This window comes from Erythrolamprus reginae, chromosome 2, assembly GCF_031021105.1.
Source record: "Erythrolamprus reginae isolate rEryReg1 chromosome 2, rEryReg1.hap1, whole genome shotgun sequence".
Classification (NCBI taxonomy): domain Eukaryota; kingdom Metazoa; phylum Chordata; class Lepidosauria; order Squamata; family Dipsadidae; genus Erythrolamprus; species Erythrolamprus reginae.
Genome location: NC_091951.1, coordinates 142,585,356 through 142,602,956, shown reverse-complemented (window position 1 = coordinate 142,602,956; position 17,601 = coordinate 142,585,356). Strand labels below are relative to the sequence as shown.

At 40.2% G+C, this 17,601-nt stretch overlaps 1 protein-coding gene across 1 annotated transcript in view; it reads right to left on the bottom strand.

Annotated features, from left to right (window-relative positions):
- The window catches only part of LOC139159441 (cytochrome P450 2C23-like), a 33,793-nt gene extending 16,936 nt beyond the window's left edge, over window positions 1-16,857 (bottom strand). The window contains exons 1-6 of the mRNA XM_070736758.1: window positions 16,681-16,857; window positions 15,390-15,545; window positions 14,568-14,574; window positions 13,316-13,462; window positions 10,671-10,831; window positions 1,172-1,348 (exon numbers count right to left, since the gene is read on the bottom strand). Coding sequence (XP_070592859.1) covers window positions 1,172-1,348; window positions 10,671-10,831; window positions 13,316-13,462; window positions 14,568-14,574; window positions 15,390-15,545; window positions 16,681-16,857 — 825 coding nt within the window. The remainder of the gene's footprint in view (window positions 1-1,171; window positions 1,349-10,670; window positions 10,832-13,315; window positions 13,463-14,567; window positions 14,575-15,389; window positions 15,546-16,680) is intronic.
- Window positions 16,858-17,601: the final 744 nt, after the last annotated feature.

The window sequence follows — 17,601 nt, the reverse complement described above, 5'->3', positions numbered from 1 at the left end:
AGAAGATCCATCTTCATCTCACAAACAGAGCTTTTGAAATCTTGTTCTGAAGTATTACATTTCATTTGTAAACTTTTATTTACTGATGTCCCCTTTCATATTTCCTTTCTAAGCAAGAGCCACTTAATGTTCAAAAGTCATTTGCTATCTAAAGACTCAACAGCATCCATCTTACTCTTTCACTGGATGTTTTACTGGCCACAATCTAGCAGAGTGTGGCACTTTTCCTGATAATGCCAAATATCCTAAAACATAAATAACAGATGGGTAATTTCCCTGCATTGGAACAATAGCCTCCTTCGCCAATAAAAGGGACACAGGAGGTTTTCCAGGGACTGTCCAACAAGGATATGGATATTTGTAACTCTCTCCTCCATTTTTAAGAATAGAAAAATGAGTAGGAGCCCTTTGATAGAAACATTCTCCTATTTCCACATTTTAAAAAGAACTCAATGTAAAAAGTTCCAGTAATTCATACTTTGATTTTGTGGATGTTATTTTGTGTGTTTTGAGGTGGATTGAAATTGGAGACTGCAATCCTCTGAATGGTTACACTCTTATTCTAATTTTGGCAAAAAAAAAAACAACCTAAACAAAAAAAAAAAGTATCCAAAACTGGCATTCTGTCACCTTTTTGAAAAGTTGCCACTGAATTATAGTTCACGTGCAATAGATTGAATGGATGGGTAATTATTTAATTTATTTTAAAGCAATTAGATCACACTCAATTTTTGTCCTAACCCAAATCACTTTAGGGAGCACATCCAAAGATAATTATTTTCAGAACAATCAGCCTCCAAATAGATAGCATTTCTCTGTTCTGCACCTTTACCTACTACCAAACTGGATTAAATAATGTTCGACAGGATGCAGATGTGATCTATGGTGCCTTCTTCAGTGCTGAGAAGGATATTACAGAGCAGAGCCATGCAACTATTTCTTAAGAAGTAAGTTTGTTTGATGATAATGGCCACTACTCCTAGAAGACTATTGCATTTGTGACAGAGCTAGGAAACATTGGTTATTTTGCTTTCTGCTGTTTCAATAGTACAGCTTGCTCACCATCATGGGCATGTCAAGAAAATAGGGCACAAGTGCAGACCTGAAGCCCTACCTGCTTTGCACTTATGTGTGAAATATTCTTGCAAATAAAATATCTTTGCTATGGTACCTTTTCTAATTTAAGAAGGAAGCAATCAATAAAGTCTCTAGGATTATCTGGATCCAGGGTCGTCTTGTGAGCATTCACTTTATTCCTAATAAAGTCACAGACCTTGTTACAGTCAGAGAAAATTTTCTTATGAGGTCCAGGAAGGAATTTCATGATATTTGGCAAAGCATTGTACACCTGAAACATGATAATAGTAAAAGTTAACCACTGTTAGTTAAACTGTTGTGTTCTGGTTTAAGAACTACACAGAATAATCAATGTCTCTATTAAGTGCCCTTTTATTTCTCTTTGTTAAAAATAAAGATAATAATAATAATAATAATAATAATAATAATAATAATAATAATAATAATAATAATAATAATAATGTCGTGTTAGTGGGGCTTGTGTGCTTGAATGAAGCTGAGAGCTGTGCCAGTGGTAGTGTAAACTACTGGTAGGTCTAACCTTGCCGGAGTGGTCAAAGCAGAGGAGCCAGACTAAACGTACCTAACCCATTTAAACTAATGGAGAGACAAAACAAAAAGAAGTCCATACTGGCTCAGTCGTCGCCAGGATAAAAAGGACCGCGGTGGCTGCTCTGGAACCTGGGCAGCCATCGACAAATGAGCTACAGGAACAAAACAAAAAAAGCTTGCAAACCAAAAAGCGGCAGAGAATTGCACAATCATGAAGTGCTATTACAATTCGGAACTTTAAAAACGTGGATATCAAAGATGGATGTACCAATTATAGAAACAAGAATATGCAGACTCAAAAATAATGGAACTTCGACTGGCTGATCAGCGACGATTCATAATCAGGAACCAAATGTTCAGTGAAGTCGAATTAGAAGAAATACAGAAAATTTGCAAAAGAGAAACACCAGAATCTGATCTGGCACCAGTAGAAGCTCCAATAAGATCTGGAGTCACTGCACAAGTGGAACCTGATGAAAACTTGGAAAGACAGCAAGAAGCTGCAGATGAGGCACTTGTCACTATGACTCAAAGGCAGCAAGAACTTAAGGACCAAATACTTGCTCACGCAGGGTCCAATGCAGAGCGAAAGAGACTACCAGCCTTAAAAAACATAAGCAAGAAACAACTTGTTCCACTGATGGAAGATATTAGCTCTGCACTTGCAACTGTCAATGTAACTTCAAGAAGAATTGAATCAGCTTGCCTACAGTACAGCTGTGATAGTAACTGAAGAACTAGGGTCAATGCAACAGAAACCAATCGGAAAACCAACTGGAAAACCAAAATGGAAAATCCGACTAGAACTGAAAATCAAAAGCTTGAGATCAGATGCAAGTAACTTGAAAAACATTAAGGAGCAGAAACTGAACAATCAGAAGATCAAAGGCTATTTGACAAAAAAAGTACTGGCTTAGTACAAGAAAGATCGAGGAAGCTCTGGAAATTGTAAAGCAGCAGATAACAGCGACAGCCAGGAAAATTGAGCGATATGAAGCTAGGATCACACAGTACAGGCAGAATCAAACATTTCAACCCAACCAGAGGCAGTTCTACCAGAACCTGCATCAGCAAACAGATAAGAAAATTGAAAAGCCTGAGGTGAAAATAACAACAAAGTTCTGGAAAGATCTCTGGGAGGTCGGAAAGGACTATAACAGGACTGCTGGGTGGATAAAGGAGTTTGAGAAAAAATTCTCAAAAAGCAATATGCAGCAGCTGGAGATAAGACCCGAAATGATTGCAGAAAGAGTGTAGAGGGTAAAGAACTGGACATCCCCTGGCACTGATCAGGTGCATGGTTTTTGGCTGAAATTCCTGGCCAGCCTGCATGCAAAAATGGCCGAATTGTTCAACAAAATGCTGCAGACAGGAAATATCAGTGAATGGCTTACAGCTGGCAGAACATATTTAATACAGAAAGACGCAGTGAAAGGAGCCATACCAGGAAACTACAGGCCAATAACATGTTTGCCGACTATGCTCAAACTGCTGACAGGTATCATAGCTGACAGAATTGAGGACTACCTAGAAGAAAATGACATCATGCCAGTGGAGCAAAAGGGCAATCAAACACAAAGCAGCGGTACAAAAGACCAGCTCCTAACTGATAAAATGATTTCGGAGAACTGTAAGAACAAGAAAACAAACCTATATGACCTGGATTGACTACAAGAAAGCCTTTCACTCATTGCCACACAGCTGGATCATAAAATGTCTAGAAGTCATTAGAGTCAATGAAAACATCAGGAAATTCATAGAAAAGGTGATGAAATATTGGAAGACTGAGCTTTTTGTTGGGAATGAAAGCTATGGACTGATCAACATCAGAAGGGGCATCTTCCAGGGGGACTCTTTGTCCCCATTGCTATTCATCATAGCTATAATCCTGCTGTCACTCATCCTACAGAAAACAAACCTAGGCTACCAAACCACTAGGAATTCACCAAAAATGTCACACCTGCTGTATATGGATGACCTGAAGTTGTACGGAAAATCAGAAACTTCGATACAGTCACTAACCAACACTGTGTGAATTTTCAGCAATGACATCAGCATGGAGTTTGGCCTGGATAAATGTGCCACAGTGGCACTGAAAAAGGGGAGAATCACTGACAGTGCGGGCATTGAAATGCCAAATGGTCAAGCCATCAAGTGCCACCAGCCAGAAGTATACAGATACTTGGGCATCTTGCAATTGGATAATATCAAGCATGGCCATGTGAAAACTGTGATCAGCAAAGAGTACATCCAGAGGACCAGAAAAATTTTGAAGAGCAAACTGAATGGTGGCAACACTATCAAGGCTATAAATACGTGGGCTATACCTGTCATTAGATAAACAGCTGGCATAGTGAACTGGACTCAAGCAGAGCTGGACAACCTGGACAGGAAAACCAGAAAATTAATGATGATCCATCATGCACTACACCCCCACAGTGACGTTGACAGGCTGTATTTACCAAGGAAAATAGGCAGCAGAGGACTTTTCCAAGTGAAGCAGACATTGGAAGAAGAGAAACATGCATTAGCTGACTATGTGAAGGAAAGCAAAGAGTCAGCGTTGATGGAGGTCAACAATAGGAAGCTTCTCAAGGTGAAGCAAACTAAGGACCAGTACAGAAAAACTGTAACTCAATGTCGTATGGACAGTTGGCGGAACAAAGCATTGCATGGCCAGTTCTTGGAGAAGATTGAAGGCAAAGTGGATAAAGAAAAGACCTGGTCATGGCTTACAAGTGGAACACTCAAAAAGGAGACAGAAGGACTAATACTGGTGGCACAAGAACCAGCCATTAGAACAAATGTTGTCAAAGCCAGGATTGAAAAATCAACAGACGATCCAAAGTGCAGACTCTGTAAAAAAAAACAGATGAAACAATCAATCCCATACTCAGCTGCTGCAAAAAGATCGCACAGACTGACTACAAGCAAAGACATGATGCTGTGGCACAGATGATCCACTGGAACTTGTGCTGGAACTACCATCTATCAGTGGCAAAGTACTGGTGGGATCATAAGCCTGAAAAAGTGGTTGAAAATGAGCAAGCAAAACTACTGTGGGACTTCCGACTTCCGACTGACCAAATTCTGAAGCATAACACACCAGACATCATGATTGTGGAGAAAAAGAAAGTATGGATCATCAACATCGCAATCCCAGGGGACAGCAGAATTGAGGAGAAGCAGCTAGAGAAATTAGTGAAATACGAAGATCTAAAAATCGAGCTGCAATGACTCTGGCATAAGCCAGTGAAAGTAGTCCCAGTGGTCCTTGGCATGCTGGGCGCAGTGCCAAAGGATCTCAGCGGACATTGGAAAACCATCGGAATTGACAAAATCTCCATCTGTCAATTGCAAAAGGTCGCTTTACTGGGATCAGCAAACATAATTCTCCGCTACATCACCCAGTCCTAGGTGCTTGGGAAGTGCCCGACTGGTGATGAAATACAAAATCCAGCATAGTGATCCCATTTGCTGCGTTGCATTGACATAATAATAATAATAATAATAATAATAATAATAATAATAATGATGATGATGATGATAACAACAACAACAACAACAACAACAATAATAATAATAATAATTTATTAGACTTGTATGCCGCCCTATCCGAAGACTCGGAGCAGCTCAGAACAAATAATACAGAAATACAAATCTAATATTAAAAACAATTATTAGAAAACCCATTATAAAACAGTCATACAATCCAAACAAACCATACATGAAATGGAACAGCTAGGGGTATGTCAATTTCCCCAAGCCTGGTGACATAGGTGGATTTTCAGAGGTTTGTGAAAGGTAAGGAGGGTGGGGACAGTCCTAATCTCTTGCAGCAGAAGGCGGTCCTGGAGATATTTTGTTCCAATGCCATGTAGGGCTTTATAGGTCATAACCAACACTTTGAATTGTGACCAGAAACCAGTGCAGGCCGCAGAGTGCTGATGAGACATGGGCATATTTAGGAAAGCCCATGATAGCTCTCGTGGCCGCATTCTGCACGATCTGAAGTTTCTGAACACTTTTCAAAGGTAGCCCCATTTGGAGAGCGTTGCAGTAGTCGAACCTCGAGGTGGTGAGGGCATGAGTGACTGTGAGCAATGACTTCTTGTCCAAATAGGGCCGCAACTGGTGCACCAGGCGAACCTGAGCAAATGACGTCCTTGCCACAGCTGAAAGATAGTGCTCTAATGTTAGTTTTGAATCGAGGAGGACGCCCACATTGTGAACCCTCTCCGAGGGGATCAATAACTCCCTGCCCCAGGTAACGGATGGACAGATGGAATTATCCTTGGGAGGCAAAACCCACAGCCCCTCTGTCTTGTCAGGGTTGAGTTTGAGCCTGTTGACACCCATCCAGACCCCAACAGCCTCCAGCCACCGACACTTCACTTCTATCACTTCACTGACTGCACAAGGGATGGAGATGTACAACTGCGTATCATCAGTGTACTGATGATACGTCACCCCATGCCATTGGATGATCTGCCACAGTAGTTTCATGTAGATATTAAACAGCAGGGGGGAGAGGACCAAACCCTGAGGCACCCCGCAAGGGAGAGATCTAGAGGTCGACCTCCGACCCCCCACTAACACCGACTGCGACTGACCGGAGAGGTAGGAGAAGAGCCACTGAAGAACAGTGCCTCCCACTCCCAACCCCTCCAGCCAGCGCAGAAGGATACCATAGTCAATGGTATTGAAAGCCACTGAAAGGTCAAGAAGCACTAGGACAGAGGACAGGCCCCTGTCCCAGGCCTGTCAGACATCATCCATCAGTGTGACCAAAGTTGTTTCCATGCTGTAGCCGGGCCTGAATCCTGACTGTTGAGGGCCTAGATAATTGGCTTCTTCCAAGGACTGGTGGAGATGGAGTGACACCACCTTCTAAACAACCTTCCCCATAAAGGAAGGTTGGAGACTGGATGATAGTTATTAAGCATGCTGGTCCAGGGAAGGCTTCTTGAGGAGGGGGTGCACAAGTACCTCCTTGTAGGAAGCCAGGAAGGAACCCCCTTGTGGTGGGGAATGTGTGTATGTCGGGGTGATGGGCACAATTCACATTTCACTATGCACTGTTTTATGTTGTGTGATTTTAAATTGTTAAAAAATCAATAAATAAAATATTTAAAAAAAAAAAAAAAAGGAAGGAACCCCCTCAAAGAAGCATTGACAATTTTGTGGACTCAGCTCCGTGTTACTTTTCTGCTGGCCGAAACCAGCCAAGTGGGACACGGATCCAGTAAACAGGTGGTGGAACTAACAGCTCCAATGGCCTTGTCCACTTCATTAGGTGTCACCAGGTCAAACTCCTCCCAGACAGTTGGACAAGGACAAACCCCGGTCACCTCGACTGACTCGTTGTCAGCCGACACTGCAGTCCAATCGAAGTCAAGGCTCATCCAGATCTGAGCATCTTTATCAGCGAAAACTTTAAGGAGGGAGCGGGTCAGCCTAAACAGAGCGGCTGGCTGGGATTCTGCTGATGCAATCAAAGCGGCATGATACGGATATCTTGCCGCCTTGAGTGCCACTTTGTAAGTCTTAATGTGAGTTCTTACAAGTGTTCGATCAGATTCAGATTTGCTTTTCCTCCATCGCTTCTCCAGACATCTCTTCTGGCGTTTCCATTCTCAGAGTTCCTTAGAGTTCCTCCTTCCTTATGCAAGACAAGTTATTGATTTTCTATAGTGCCTGCTGATTAAATGAATATAAGATATCTATGCTATGAACACTAAGTTTCTCTAGTTATGTTTCCCCTCCCCCTCATTGGCTACTATGAGAAATAGTAGAATGATAATAGAGTAGCTTTGGAAGATTTAAAGATCAATAATTTTTGAATGTCACTTTAAAATAGGTAATATAATAGTTAGCTCAGAAAAAGCAAGGCTGAAGCGTTATAACAATAGTACTTAGACTTATATATTACCAAGTGGAGTTCAGAACTTTTTTGGACAGGCATTTAAACTAGGTAAAGGGGACAGAGATGTAACTGATGTGGATGATTTCTGTCCCCAACCAGTGAGAATAAATCAGTTTCTGGAAGCTTATGATAAGGGAGCTGCAAATAAAATAGATGTAGTTGTTGATGATAAGGGGCAAACTAAAATAATGAAAACAATGTTTTTCAGGTAATGTGCACGAATGCTTGAAGCTTGAGCAACAAGCTCTTTGAGTTAGAGATAATTTGGATCTGGTTGCCATAACTGAAACATGGTTTAAGGATTCTAATGAATGGGAAATATCCATACCAGGATATACACTGTATAGGAAGGATAGAATACAGAGAAGGGGAGGCAGAGTAGCCATTTATGTTAAGGAAAGTCTAAAAACAACACTAATTCAAAATACATGTAAAGATATGGAGACTCTCTGGGTTTGCATGCAAAATAAAGAAGGTTCTGTCATTAGACTTGGGGTTATCTATAGGCCTCCAGGGCAATCTGAGGAATATGACAACAAGATGGTGGATGAAATTACTCAAATGGCAGTGAAGGGAGATATTGTGGTTATTGGTGATTTCAACATGCCTGATGTTGACTGGAATATCCCCAGTGCCCTTACATGCAAAAGTAAGAATATAGTACAGGCCATTACAGGAGCAACTCTGGCACAGCTGGTTAAGACACCCACTAGAGGGGAGAATATTCTAGATTTAGTCTTTACGAATGGGAATTGGGTTTCAGAGGTTAAGGTGGGAGAAAATTTAGGTTGCAGTGACCATCTATGTTTGTGGTTTGATGTAAAAACTGATTGTGAGCAATCCTATACTGCAACCAAAGTATTGGATTTCAGAAAAACAAATTTTAATGCAATGGGGGAATATTTAAATAATGAATTAAAGGGGAGGGATAAAATGACAAGAGTGAGCACCCGGTGGACTGTATTAAAAAAGTCCATCTTTAAAGCCACAAGACTGTATGTAAGGCAAATAACTAAAGGTAAAAGGAAGACGAAACCGCTATGGTTTAGCAATGATGTAAGGGCTATAGTCAATGAAAAAAAGGCTGCCTATAGGAGGTATAAAGAGTTTGGAAGTATAGCTGATAGAGAGGTGTATAAAATGAGACAGAAGGAGGAGAAACAGATAATATATGCTGTTAAAGCCTCAAAAGAGAAAGAAATTGCCAAATCTGTAAAGAAGGGGATAAAACCTTCTTCAGATATATTAGTGATAGGAATAAGAAAAACTGCAGCATCATGAAGCTTAGTACCGGGAATAATACATGCATTGATGGGAATAAGGAGATCGCTGACCATTTCAATAGCTACTTCTGTTCAGTTTTCTCAAAAGACACCTTACAATATAATACTATAGATGGATATAGCATTGCTTCCAGCTGTACGGATTCAGCTCCAGTGATCTTAGAAGCCCATGTCTTAGAAGAACTTGAACGATTAAAGATAAATAAGGCAATGGGTCCAGATGGCATCCACCCCAATTCTTAAAGAACTCAGCTTTGTCATTGCTACCCCCCTGACTGATTTGTTTAACCAATCCCTGTTAACAGGAGATGTTCCTGAGGATTGGACAATGGCCAGTGTTGTGCCTAAATCAGCATGGCTTTACTGAAGGCAAATCATGTCAGACTAATCTCATTGATTTCTTTGATTATGTCACAAAGGTGTTGGATGAAGGTGGTGCCGTGGATATTGCCTATTTGGACTTCAGCAAAGCCTTTGATACGGTTCCATATAAAGAGCTGATAGATAAATTAGTGAAGATTGGACTTAATCCCTGGATAGTTCAGTGGATTTGCAGCTGGCTGAAGCGTAGACATCAGAGAGTTATTGTTAATGGTGAGTATTCTGAGCAGAGACAGGTTACAAGCGGTGTGCCACAAGGGTCTGTTCTGGGTCCTATTCTTTTTAATATCTTTGTGAGTGACATAGGGGAAGGTTTGGTAGGGAAGGTTTGCCTATTTGCCGATGACTCTAAAGTGTGCAATAGGGTTGATATTCCTGGAGGTGTCTGTAATATGGTAAATGATTTAGCTTTATTAGATAAATGGTCAAAGCAATGGAAACTGCAGTTTAATGTTTCCAAATGTAAAATAATGCACTTGGGGAAAAGGAATCCTCAATCTGAGTATTGAATTGACAGTTCTGTGTTAGCAAAAACTTCAGAAGAGAAGGATTTAGGGGTAGTGATTTCTGACAGTCTCAAAATGGGTGAACAGTGTGGTCGGGCGGTAGGAAAAGCAAGTAGGATGCTTGGCTGCATAGCTAGAGGTATAACAAGCAGGAAGAGGAAGATTGTGATCCCGCTATATAGAGCGCTGGTGAGACCACATTTGGAATACTGTGTTCAGTTCTGGAGACCTCACCTACAAAAAGATATTGACAAAATTGAACGGGGTCCAAAGACGGGCTACAAGAGTGGTGGAAGGTCTTAAGCATAAAACGTATCAGGAAAGACTTAATGAACTCAATCTGTATAGTCTGGAGGACAGAAGGAAAAGGGGGGACATGATCAAAACATTTAAATATGTCAAAGGGTTAAATAAGGTTCAATAGGAAAGTGAACACAAGAACAAGGGGACACAATCTGAAGTTAGTTGGGGGAAAGATCAAAAGCAACATGAGAAGATATTATTTTACTGAAAGAGTAGTAGATCCTTGGAACAAACTTCCAGCAGACGTGGTTGGTAAATCAACAGTAACTGAATTTAAACATGCCTGGGATAAACATAGATCCATCCTAAGATAAAATACAAAAAATAGTATAAGGCTACACTAGATGGATCATGAGGTCTTTTTCTGCCCTCAGTCTTCTATGTTTCTATGTTTAACAGTGCTTTATAGCCCCCTCATCATATTTCCCCTCACAATTTGAATCCTTGTTTTGCCAACCTTGAAAGGATGGAAGGCTGAGTCAACCTTGAGATAGTGAGAATCAAACTCTGACTATGAGCAGAATTACCCTCTAATACTGCATTCTAAACACTGTGCCACCATTTCTCAATGTATTCAATAACTGGCAAGAAGGATTGATAAGAAGAAATATTTACTTGCAGAAACACATACAGTTAACATACCATTCCTGGAAAACTCCCAATGAATTCTGTGAATGCCTCAATGAATCCCAATAGTTCAGAGAAGGTTTTGCCTTCATAAGACAATCGATCTCCAAAGACAACAGAGCATATAACATTAGAAACAGCAGATGTGATGGGTAGGATTATGTCAAAGGGTTGATCTGTAACATCAAAAAGAAAGAAGAGGTTGTGTGACCACATTTTAATTTCCAATTTTTTTCTGTAATGACTTTGTAATAATTTTTATACAGGTAATAGGTGACCAGTTGCTAAGTGATTTTTCAATGTTCAATGTTAGATTATAGAGTTATAATCTAATTGTGAAGGTCTGACAATCCCCTCATACCACCAAATCAAATTACAAGGGATTTGGGGTGGGGGAGAACTAAATGAAGCCTCTGAATTGCTTCTGGTTAGAAAATTAAGCCAAAGCTTGTCCTGCCTGCAGCTTTGCTATCCCTCAGCAGCACGGGAATCACAGAGATTCCCAAATGCGGCAGCAATGGCTTGGTCCATTTTGCTTGACATAGCCACCCCCTCTGCAATTGCTTCTGCATGGTGTTACCACTATAAGTTGATTTTCGCAATCCCCCCCATCCCACTGTGATCACTTCTGTGAGGCCAGATGGGGTGTGGTAAGTTGAGGCCAACAAGCTTTATAACTAGTGTTGGGTGAACTGAACTTGCACATGCTGAACCCGAACCCGAACTTTTAAAAAAGTTCGGGTTCCAGTTCAGTGTTCATGCCAAACACTGCGAAGCGCTGCCACCCGGCTGTCATCTGCTGAGAAGAGGAGGAGGAGTCGGGCGCTGGTAGCGGCAGAGGAAGGTGAACACCAGGGAGCTGTCGGCCGGTTGGGATGCTGGGAGGGAGGCGCAAAAGGAGGTGGGGAATCCCACAAGGGAATTCTGGGGATGGAGCTTTGATGACATGGAGACTTCTTCCTGGCATGTGGCTTTATTTCGGCCGGCCAGGAAGAAGTATCTGTGATGTCAAAGCTCCACACCGGAATTCCCCACCTGCTTTTGGTACAGCGCTGTTGCAGCATCCTTTTCCGTAAATATATACAGTATATATATTATTTTTACGGAAAAGGACGCCAAGGAGGTGGGGAATCCCATGATGGGATTCTGGGGGTGGAGCTTTGACGACACAGAGACTTCTTCCTGGCCGGCTGAAATAAAGCCACATGCCAGGAAGAAGTCTCCATGACATCAAAGCTCCGCCCCCAGAATCCCATAATTTTTTTTTTACTTAATTTTTTTATTTATTTATTTTTACGGAATTGTTAATTTTTATTTTTACGAAAAAGGAGGCCGCAGTCACACCGCAAGCAAAGGGAGGTCCTTTCATAATTTTTTTTATTTTTGCGTGGAAGGATGCCCCAGCCGCGCCGCAAGCAAAAGGAGCTGGGGAATCCCACGATGGGATTCTGGGGGCAGAGCTTTGATGTCATGGATACTTCTTCCTGGCCAGCTGAAATAAAGCCACGCACCAGGAAGAAGTCTCCCTGTCGTTTGCAGAGGTCTCGCGCAAGCCGAGCACTGGCTTCAGGGTGGGTGCCGCACGGTCGGGTTGTTAAACATGCCAAGGTGATCACTTCCTGGATTCCGTCCTCCCTCCATTACTCTAGTGCTGTCCCCAGAATCCAGGAAGTGATCACCTTGGTGTGCTTAGCAGCCTGCCGGTAAGCGACGACACTCCTGTTGCTTTTTCTCCACCCCAACAGCAGCGGCGCGCGGAGGCAAAGCTCCACATTGTGGGCGCTGTGCAGTCGGGTTGCTAAGCATGGCAAGGTGATCACTTCCTGGATTCTGTCCTCCCTCGATTACTCTAGTGCTGACCCCAGAATCCAAGAAGTGATCACCTTTGTAGCGATACCTAGTTTTCAACTGTAATGCCCTTTTTTTTTGCTAGCTCTTTTTTCTACAAACCTAAGGACCTTTTCACCAGAGAAAGGCAGTCAGTGTTTTCATATGGGATAGACAAAAGGAATTAAATTGAAAGATGGGTGGCCAATTTTCCTTATTGTGTCAAAATTCATAAATGCCAAGTCAGGAGCTATGGAGTCTTTTTCTGCCATGATTGACAATAGAACTTGTCTGCTTAGAAACAAGTCTGTTCAATGCTTTCTCCAGACATTGCTGTTATAAAAGTCATCCCATATATATTACCATCAACAATTAAGAGCTAGTCAGCTTTTTTATTAGATACATTATTATTACACTACACGGCTTTGTCTTGCTCCTCTATCTCAGACCTAGAAACTGGAGAAAGACATTTGTAATGACTTTTTGTTCATATTTAGTGACAGAACCAAAAATAATCCATGTACCTATGGAAGGTATAGATTTTATTACTTAGTGAACCCTGCTAGTACCGTACAAATAGTTTATATTTTCCCTTGTTATAAACTTTAATTTTAAATAATTGTTATTTGATTTTTAATTAAATATTCTATTTTTAGCATCATTGAATCTGTCATTGAATTTCAATTCATTTTTTTCCCTTCCAGTTTTACCTTGTATTATATGCCTAAAGGTGGGATATAATTCAATGAATGAATGAATGAATGAATGAATGAATGAATGAATGAATGAATGAATGAATAAATAAATAAATATCTTCTGCAACATAAGATCACCTTCAAAGGTTGTTATCTTCTTCACCAAACATTGGGATTCTTCCAATATCTGTTCAGCCATTGATTTCTGTCCCATCCCAAAGTTCCGTAGTGTGGTGAGAGTAAAGCGACGCAAAATATTCCATTTCTTGCTTTCACTAATAAGCCCTGGAAGGATAAAAGTTGACAATAACCAATAACAGACATTAGAACATTTGTTTTAAAGAATATAAAAACCAATTTATATGATATTCATCCCATCTACAAAGCATCTGCTCTTCTCAAATAAAGTTTTATTTCTTCTTTGAGAAAACATTGATACTTTGGCAAAAGGAAAAGAAATTAAATTTGATTATGGGCTTGAACTTTTCTTATTCAACCTTATATCTTAGGCATTGTTAAGAAGGATTTTGATAACTATAATAAACACATGAAAAGGATTGAAGTACTTTTCATTTTACCCAATATACCTGTTTAGGTGCTTCCCACCAACATACATAAACAAAAGCTATATTTGAAAAACAAAAGTGTTATTTTCTATTGCTTTAATATACCCTGAAATTTGACATCCTCAGTTTTGGAACTTGAAGCAATCTGATGAGAATTGAATTACTGGATAAAGGGCTCCTGATTGAAACACCTACCTGCAAACTATTCATTTTAGAAGGTTTGTATCTCATTAACAGGGCTATGCCCAGCTTTGAAAGAATGCTTCATTTCAATAAATTATAAGGTTTGAATCTTATTATTTATTGAATCTATTAATTTTTGAATCTAGGCTATGCCCAGCTTTGAAAGAGTGCTTCATTTCAATAGATTTTCTATCAATTCACCCCCTCAAAGTAGATGTGCAGATCAGCATGATGAACATTCAAAGCAGCAAGTGGTATCTGATGGCTTCAAAATGTATTACCTTGAAGAGCATTAGGAAACTACAAATCGTGCAAAATGCAGCCACGCGAGTGGCCCTGGAGCTTTCTATGCATGCCCATGTTTCTCCAGCACTCTGTGGACTGCATTGGCTGCCGATTGGTTTCCAAATGCAATTCAATGTGTTGGTAATGACCTATAAAGTCCTACATGGCATCGAGCCAGATTACTGGCAGGACCGCCTCCTGCCGCATGAGTCCTAGTGACCGGTCTAGTCCCACAGAGTTGGCCTTCTCCAAGTCCCATCAACTAGACAATGTTGCTTGGTGGAGCCCAGGAGAAGAGCCTTCCCTGTGGGGACTCCAGCCTTCTGGAATCAGCTCCTCACGGAGAGTCATACTGCCCCCACCCTCCTTGCCTTCTGCAAAACTCTTAAGACTCGTCTATGCTGCCAGGCTTGGGGCGATTAGACACTAACACCTTGGCCAATAAATGTCACGTATGGTTGTTGTCTGAGTGGGTAAGATTGCTTTTTTAATAAAATTAGGGATTATAGAGTAATACAGTATATCTAGTTTTAAATTAATTGAATTGAGACTACTATATTGTATTGTTTTCTTTTTATATATATTGTAAGCCACCCCGAGTCCTTGGAGAGGGGTGACATATAAATCCAAACAAACAAACAAACAAGAAGTTTGTTTGTTTGATAGTTACAGTATTGCACAATGTTGTAGTTTGGAAATAAATTTTGTCAAAGCTTCTAGCTGAAACTTGATACTTAATGACTATGAAATTCTAAAGAAAAAATATATCTAGCACTATCTAATATATTTTAAAGCATATCAGTAGATATTTCTGTTGGATTTGACTGAAAGTTTTTCCACTATTAAAATTTGGATTTGGCCCTATTTAATTAGTTTACTTTTAAATTTGGTTTTTAAAAGCCCTGAGGAAATGGCAGTTCTGAAATCTGTAATTTCTAAACATGTATTAACACAGGTTTCAGTGCCCTGCTTTCTTGTTTTAATACTTTATCCTTTAATTTATATTTTAAGTAAACAGATTTTCAACTACCTCCAACAGATTTAGTTATTTCATTTTTTTATTCCTCAAAAGAAAAAAAATTGGACGCCTTCACTTGCCTGGAAAAGTTAAGGTTTTTTCCCCTTTCCTCTAGAAATGAAAACTACATTTGAAATCAATGTGAAAATAATCTGTATACCTTTGTTATTTGATCGAGGATAGGTGCTGGAGCTCGCCCACCAAATTCTTCACTATGAGTTACCAAAGCATTTTTCACAGCCTCATATCCACAAATCACAACTATTGGCTTTGGTCCTACCCAGATAGTAAAAACTGGACCATATGTCTTACTGAGCTGAGGACAAAATCCATCAAAGGTGTGAATCAATAGAATTTGTTGGATATCTGATTCATTTAATGGCTGACAGGATCTCTAAAGTTTATTAAATTAATCTTTAATATAATGTCTTTAAAATCTTTAAACAAGAAAGAAAACAGGATTTAAGAGAAAGGAAAGAAGTGATTCCAACATGTAGAATTCAGAAGCAACTTGAAATATCTAGCAAAGACAGCATTGTTGTGTAAGAGAATGTACACATCCATGTACACAACTCTTACAAATTTTACAGGCATACTTCTTCATTTATGACCAAATTTCATGACTATTTTAATTGAAATTTATGAAGTCATAAGATAATTACTGTGAACAGAACAATGAAATATATACACAGCATTTTGCTGATCCACCAATATCCACTTTATCAGAGGAAGATATAAAGTTTGTCTGGCATGATCTCTTTTTAAGAATCCCATGTTGGCTTCAATTAATGGCCTTGTTTGTTTCTAGAAGCTCAGAAACCCTCCACTTGATTATTTTTTCCAGAATTTTCCCAGGTATTGATGTCAAGTTGATTTTCTGGATCCATCTCCACCCTTTTTTCTAGATGGGCATCACATCAGCTCTCTTCCAATCCTCTGGTAGTTCTCATATGTTACATTTGTTGAGTTGTGGGACAGAAGATACTTCAAGACAATAGTTCTACACAATCCAGCAGCCAGCCAAGCTGACAGCTAGCTTGTTATATAGGGAGCTGTCAGGTAGCCCAACCAATCAGGGATCTCTATTTTCCCATCTGAATGCAGGACCCCTTTGGAAACAGGGAGTCTGGATATCTAACAACATTCAGTGGCTGAGCCATCACATCTGACAGCTCCTACAGAACCCTCTGATATAAACCATCTGGTACAGATGATTTGAACTCATTCAGAGTGGTTAGACATTCTCTTACTATTTTCTTGGGTATTTTGACTTGTGTGCCTATTCTATCTTTCTCAGTGTTGCTTTTGAGAGGTTGGATTATTTCTTCCTTTGGGGTAAAAACAAATGCAAAGAAAGATTTAAACTCAAATTTAGAGGTAACAGGTAATCTCCCAAATACTTCTTAATCTCTCTCCCATTAAGAAAGGAATCATATCAAAAACTATCTTACCTTTGGGTAGTTTTTATACAGAGGCAGAACACCTTTTTGCAATAGATTCCCCAGAAAGAACCAGGGCCTGGGGCCAGGAGGGAGCCTGCCTCTTGCTTGCTGAAACCGGAAGGCCCAGAATATGAACAAAAAGAGAATGAACAGTATTATTGTCCCAGGGATCAGATCCACCTGCATGTTGATTCTTCTGGCCTTGATGGAGCAGAAGGAATGAGACTTCGGGGCTGGAAAAAAGCTGCAAAAGTCATATGAGAATGAGAGGAGCAAAGTTAATGTGACTGTTTCTCTAGTCTTCTCCCATCTACTCCCCAAATTGTCTTGTGTCACATGTAAAATGCATTATATAGGTAATGTTTGTAACAATATTAAACATTTATGATCTTATGAAACTGAATTACTTGCTGTGAAAAGCCATATATGGCCACGGGCTGTGGGTTGGATACACCTGATCTACGATACTGTTTGGGCAAACAGTGGCAAAATAAGAACAGGAACAGCCTGGCACTTTCTAAATATTTGGACTTTATTCGAAAACAGCATAATCAGCATCTAGAGAATGAGAGAGTTGCAGCTGAAAAATTGATTGATAGCAAAAAAAACAAAACCACAACACTATGACCATACATGAAGGTTCAATTTGATTTATTACTCCAAGCCTATGCTTATGAGTCTTCTCATCTAAGGGTCAGCACCTGAGTAGATACGGGTCAATGGTGATTAGTGTGAATTGTACTTTGTTCATTTGTGGTTGCATAATAATACCAGAGTGATCCCTCTTTTGATCCTGGATAATCTTTCCCATAATTGTTTACCAACTCCTAGTTTCACTGATGGTAAAACTTCTTTGTGCCAAAAAGGGAGGAGGTGGGGGGGGGGCACATGCATGCCTGACCACACTCATAATTCCATGCAGGCCTCCCT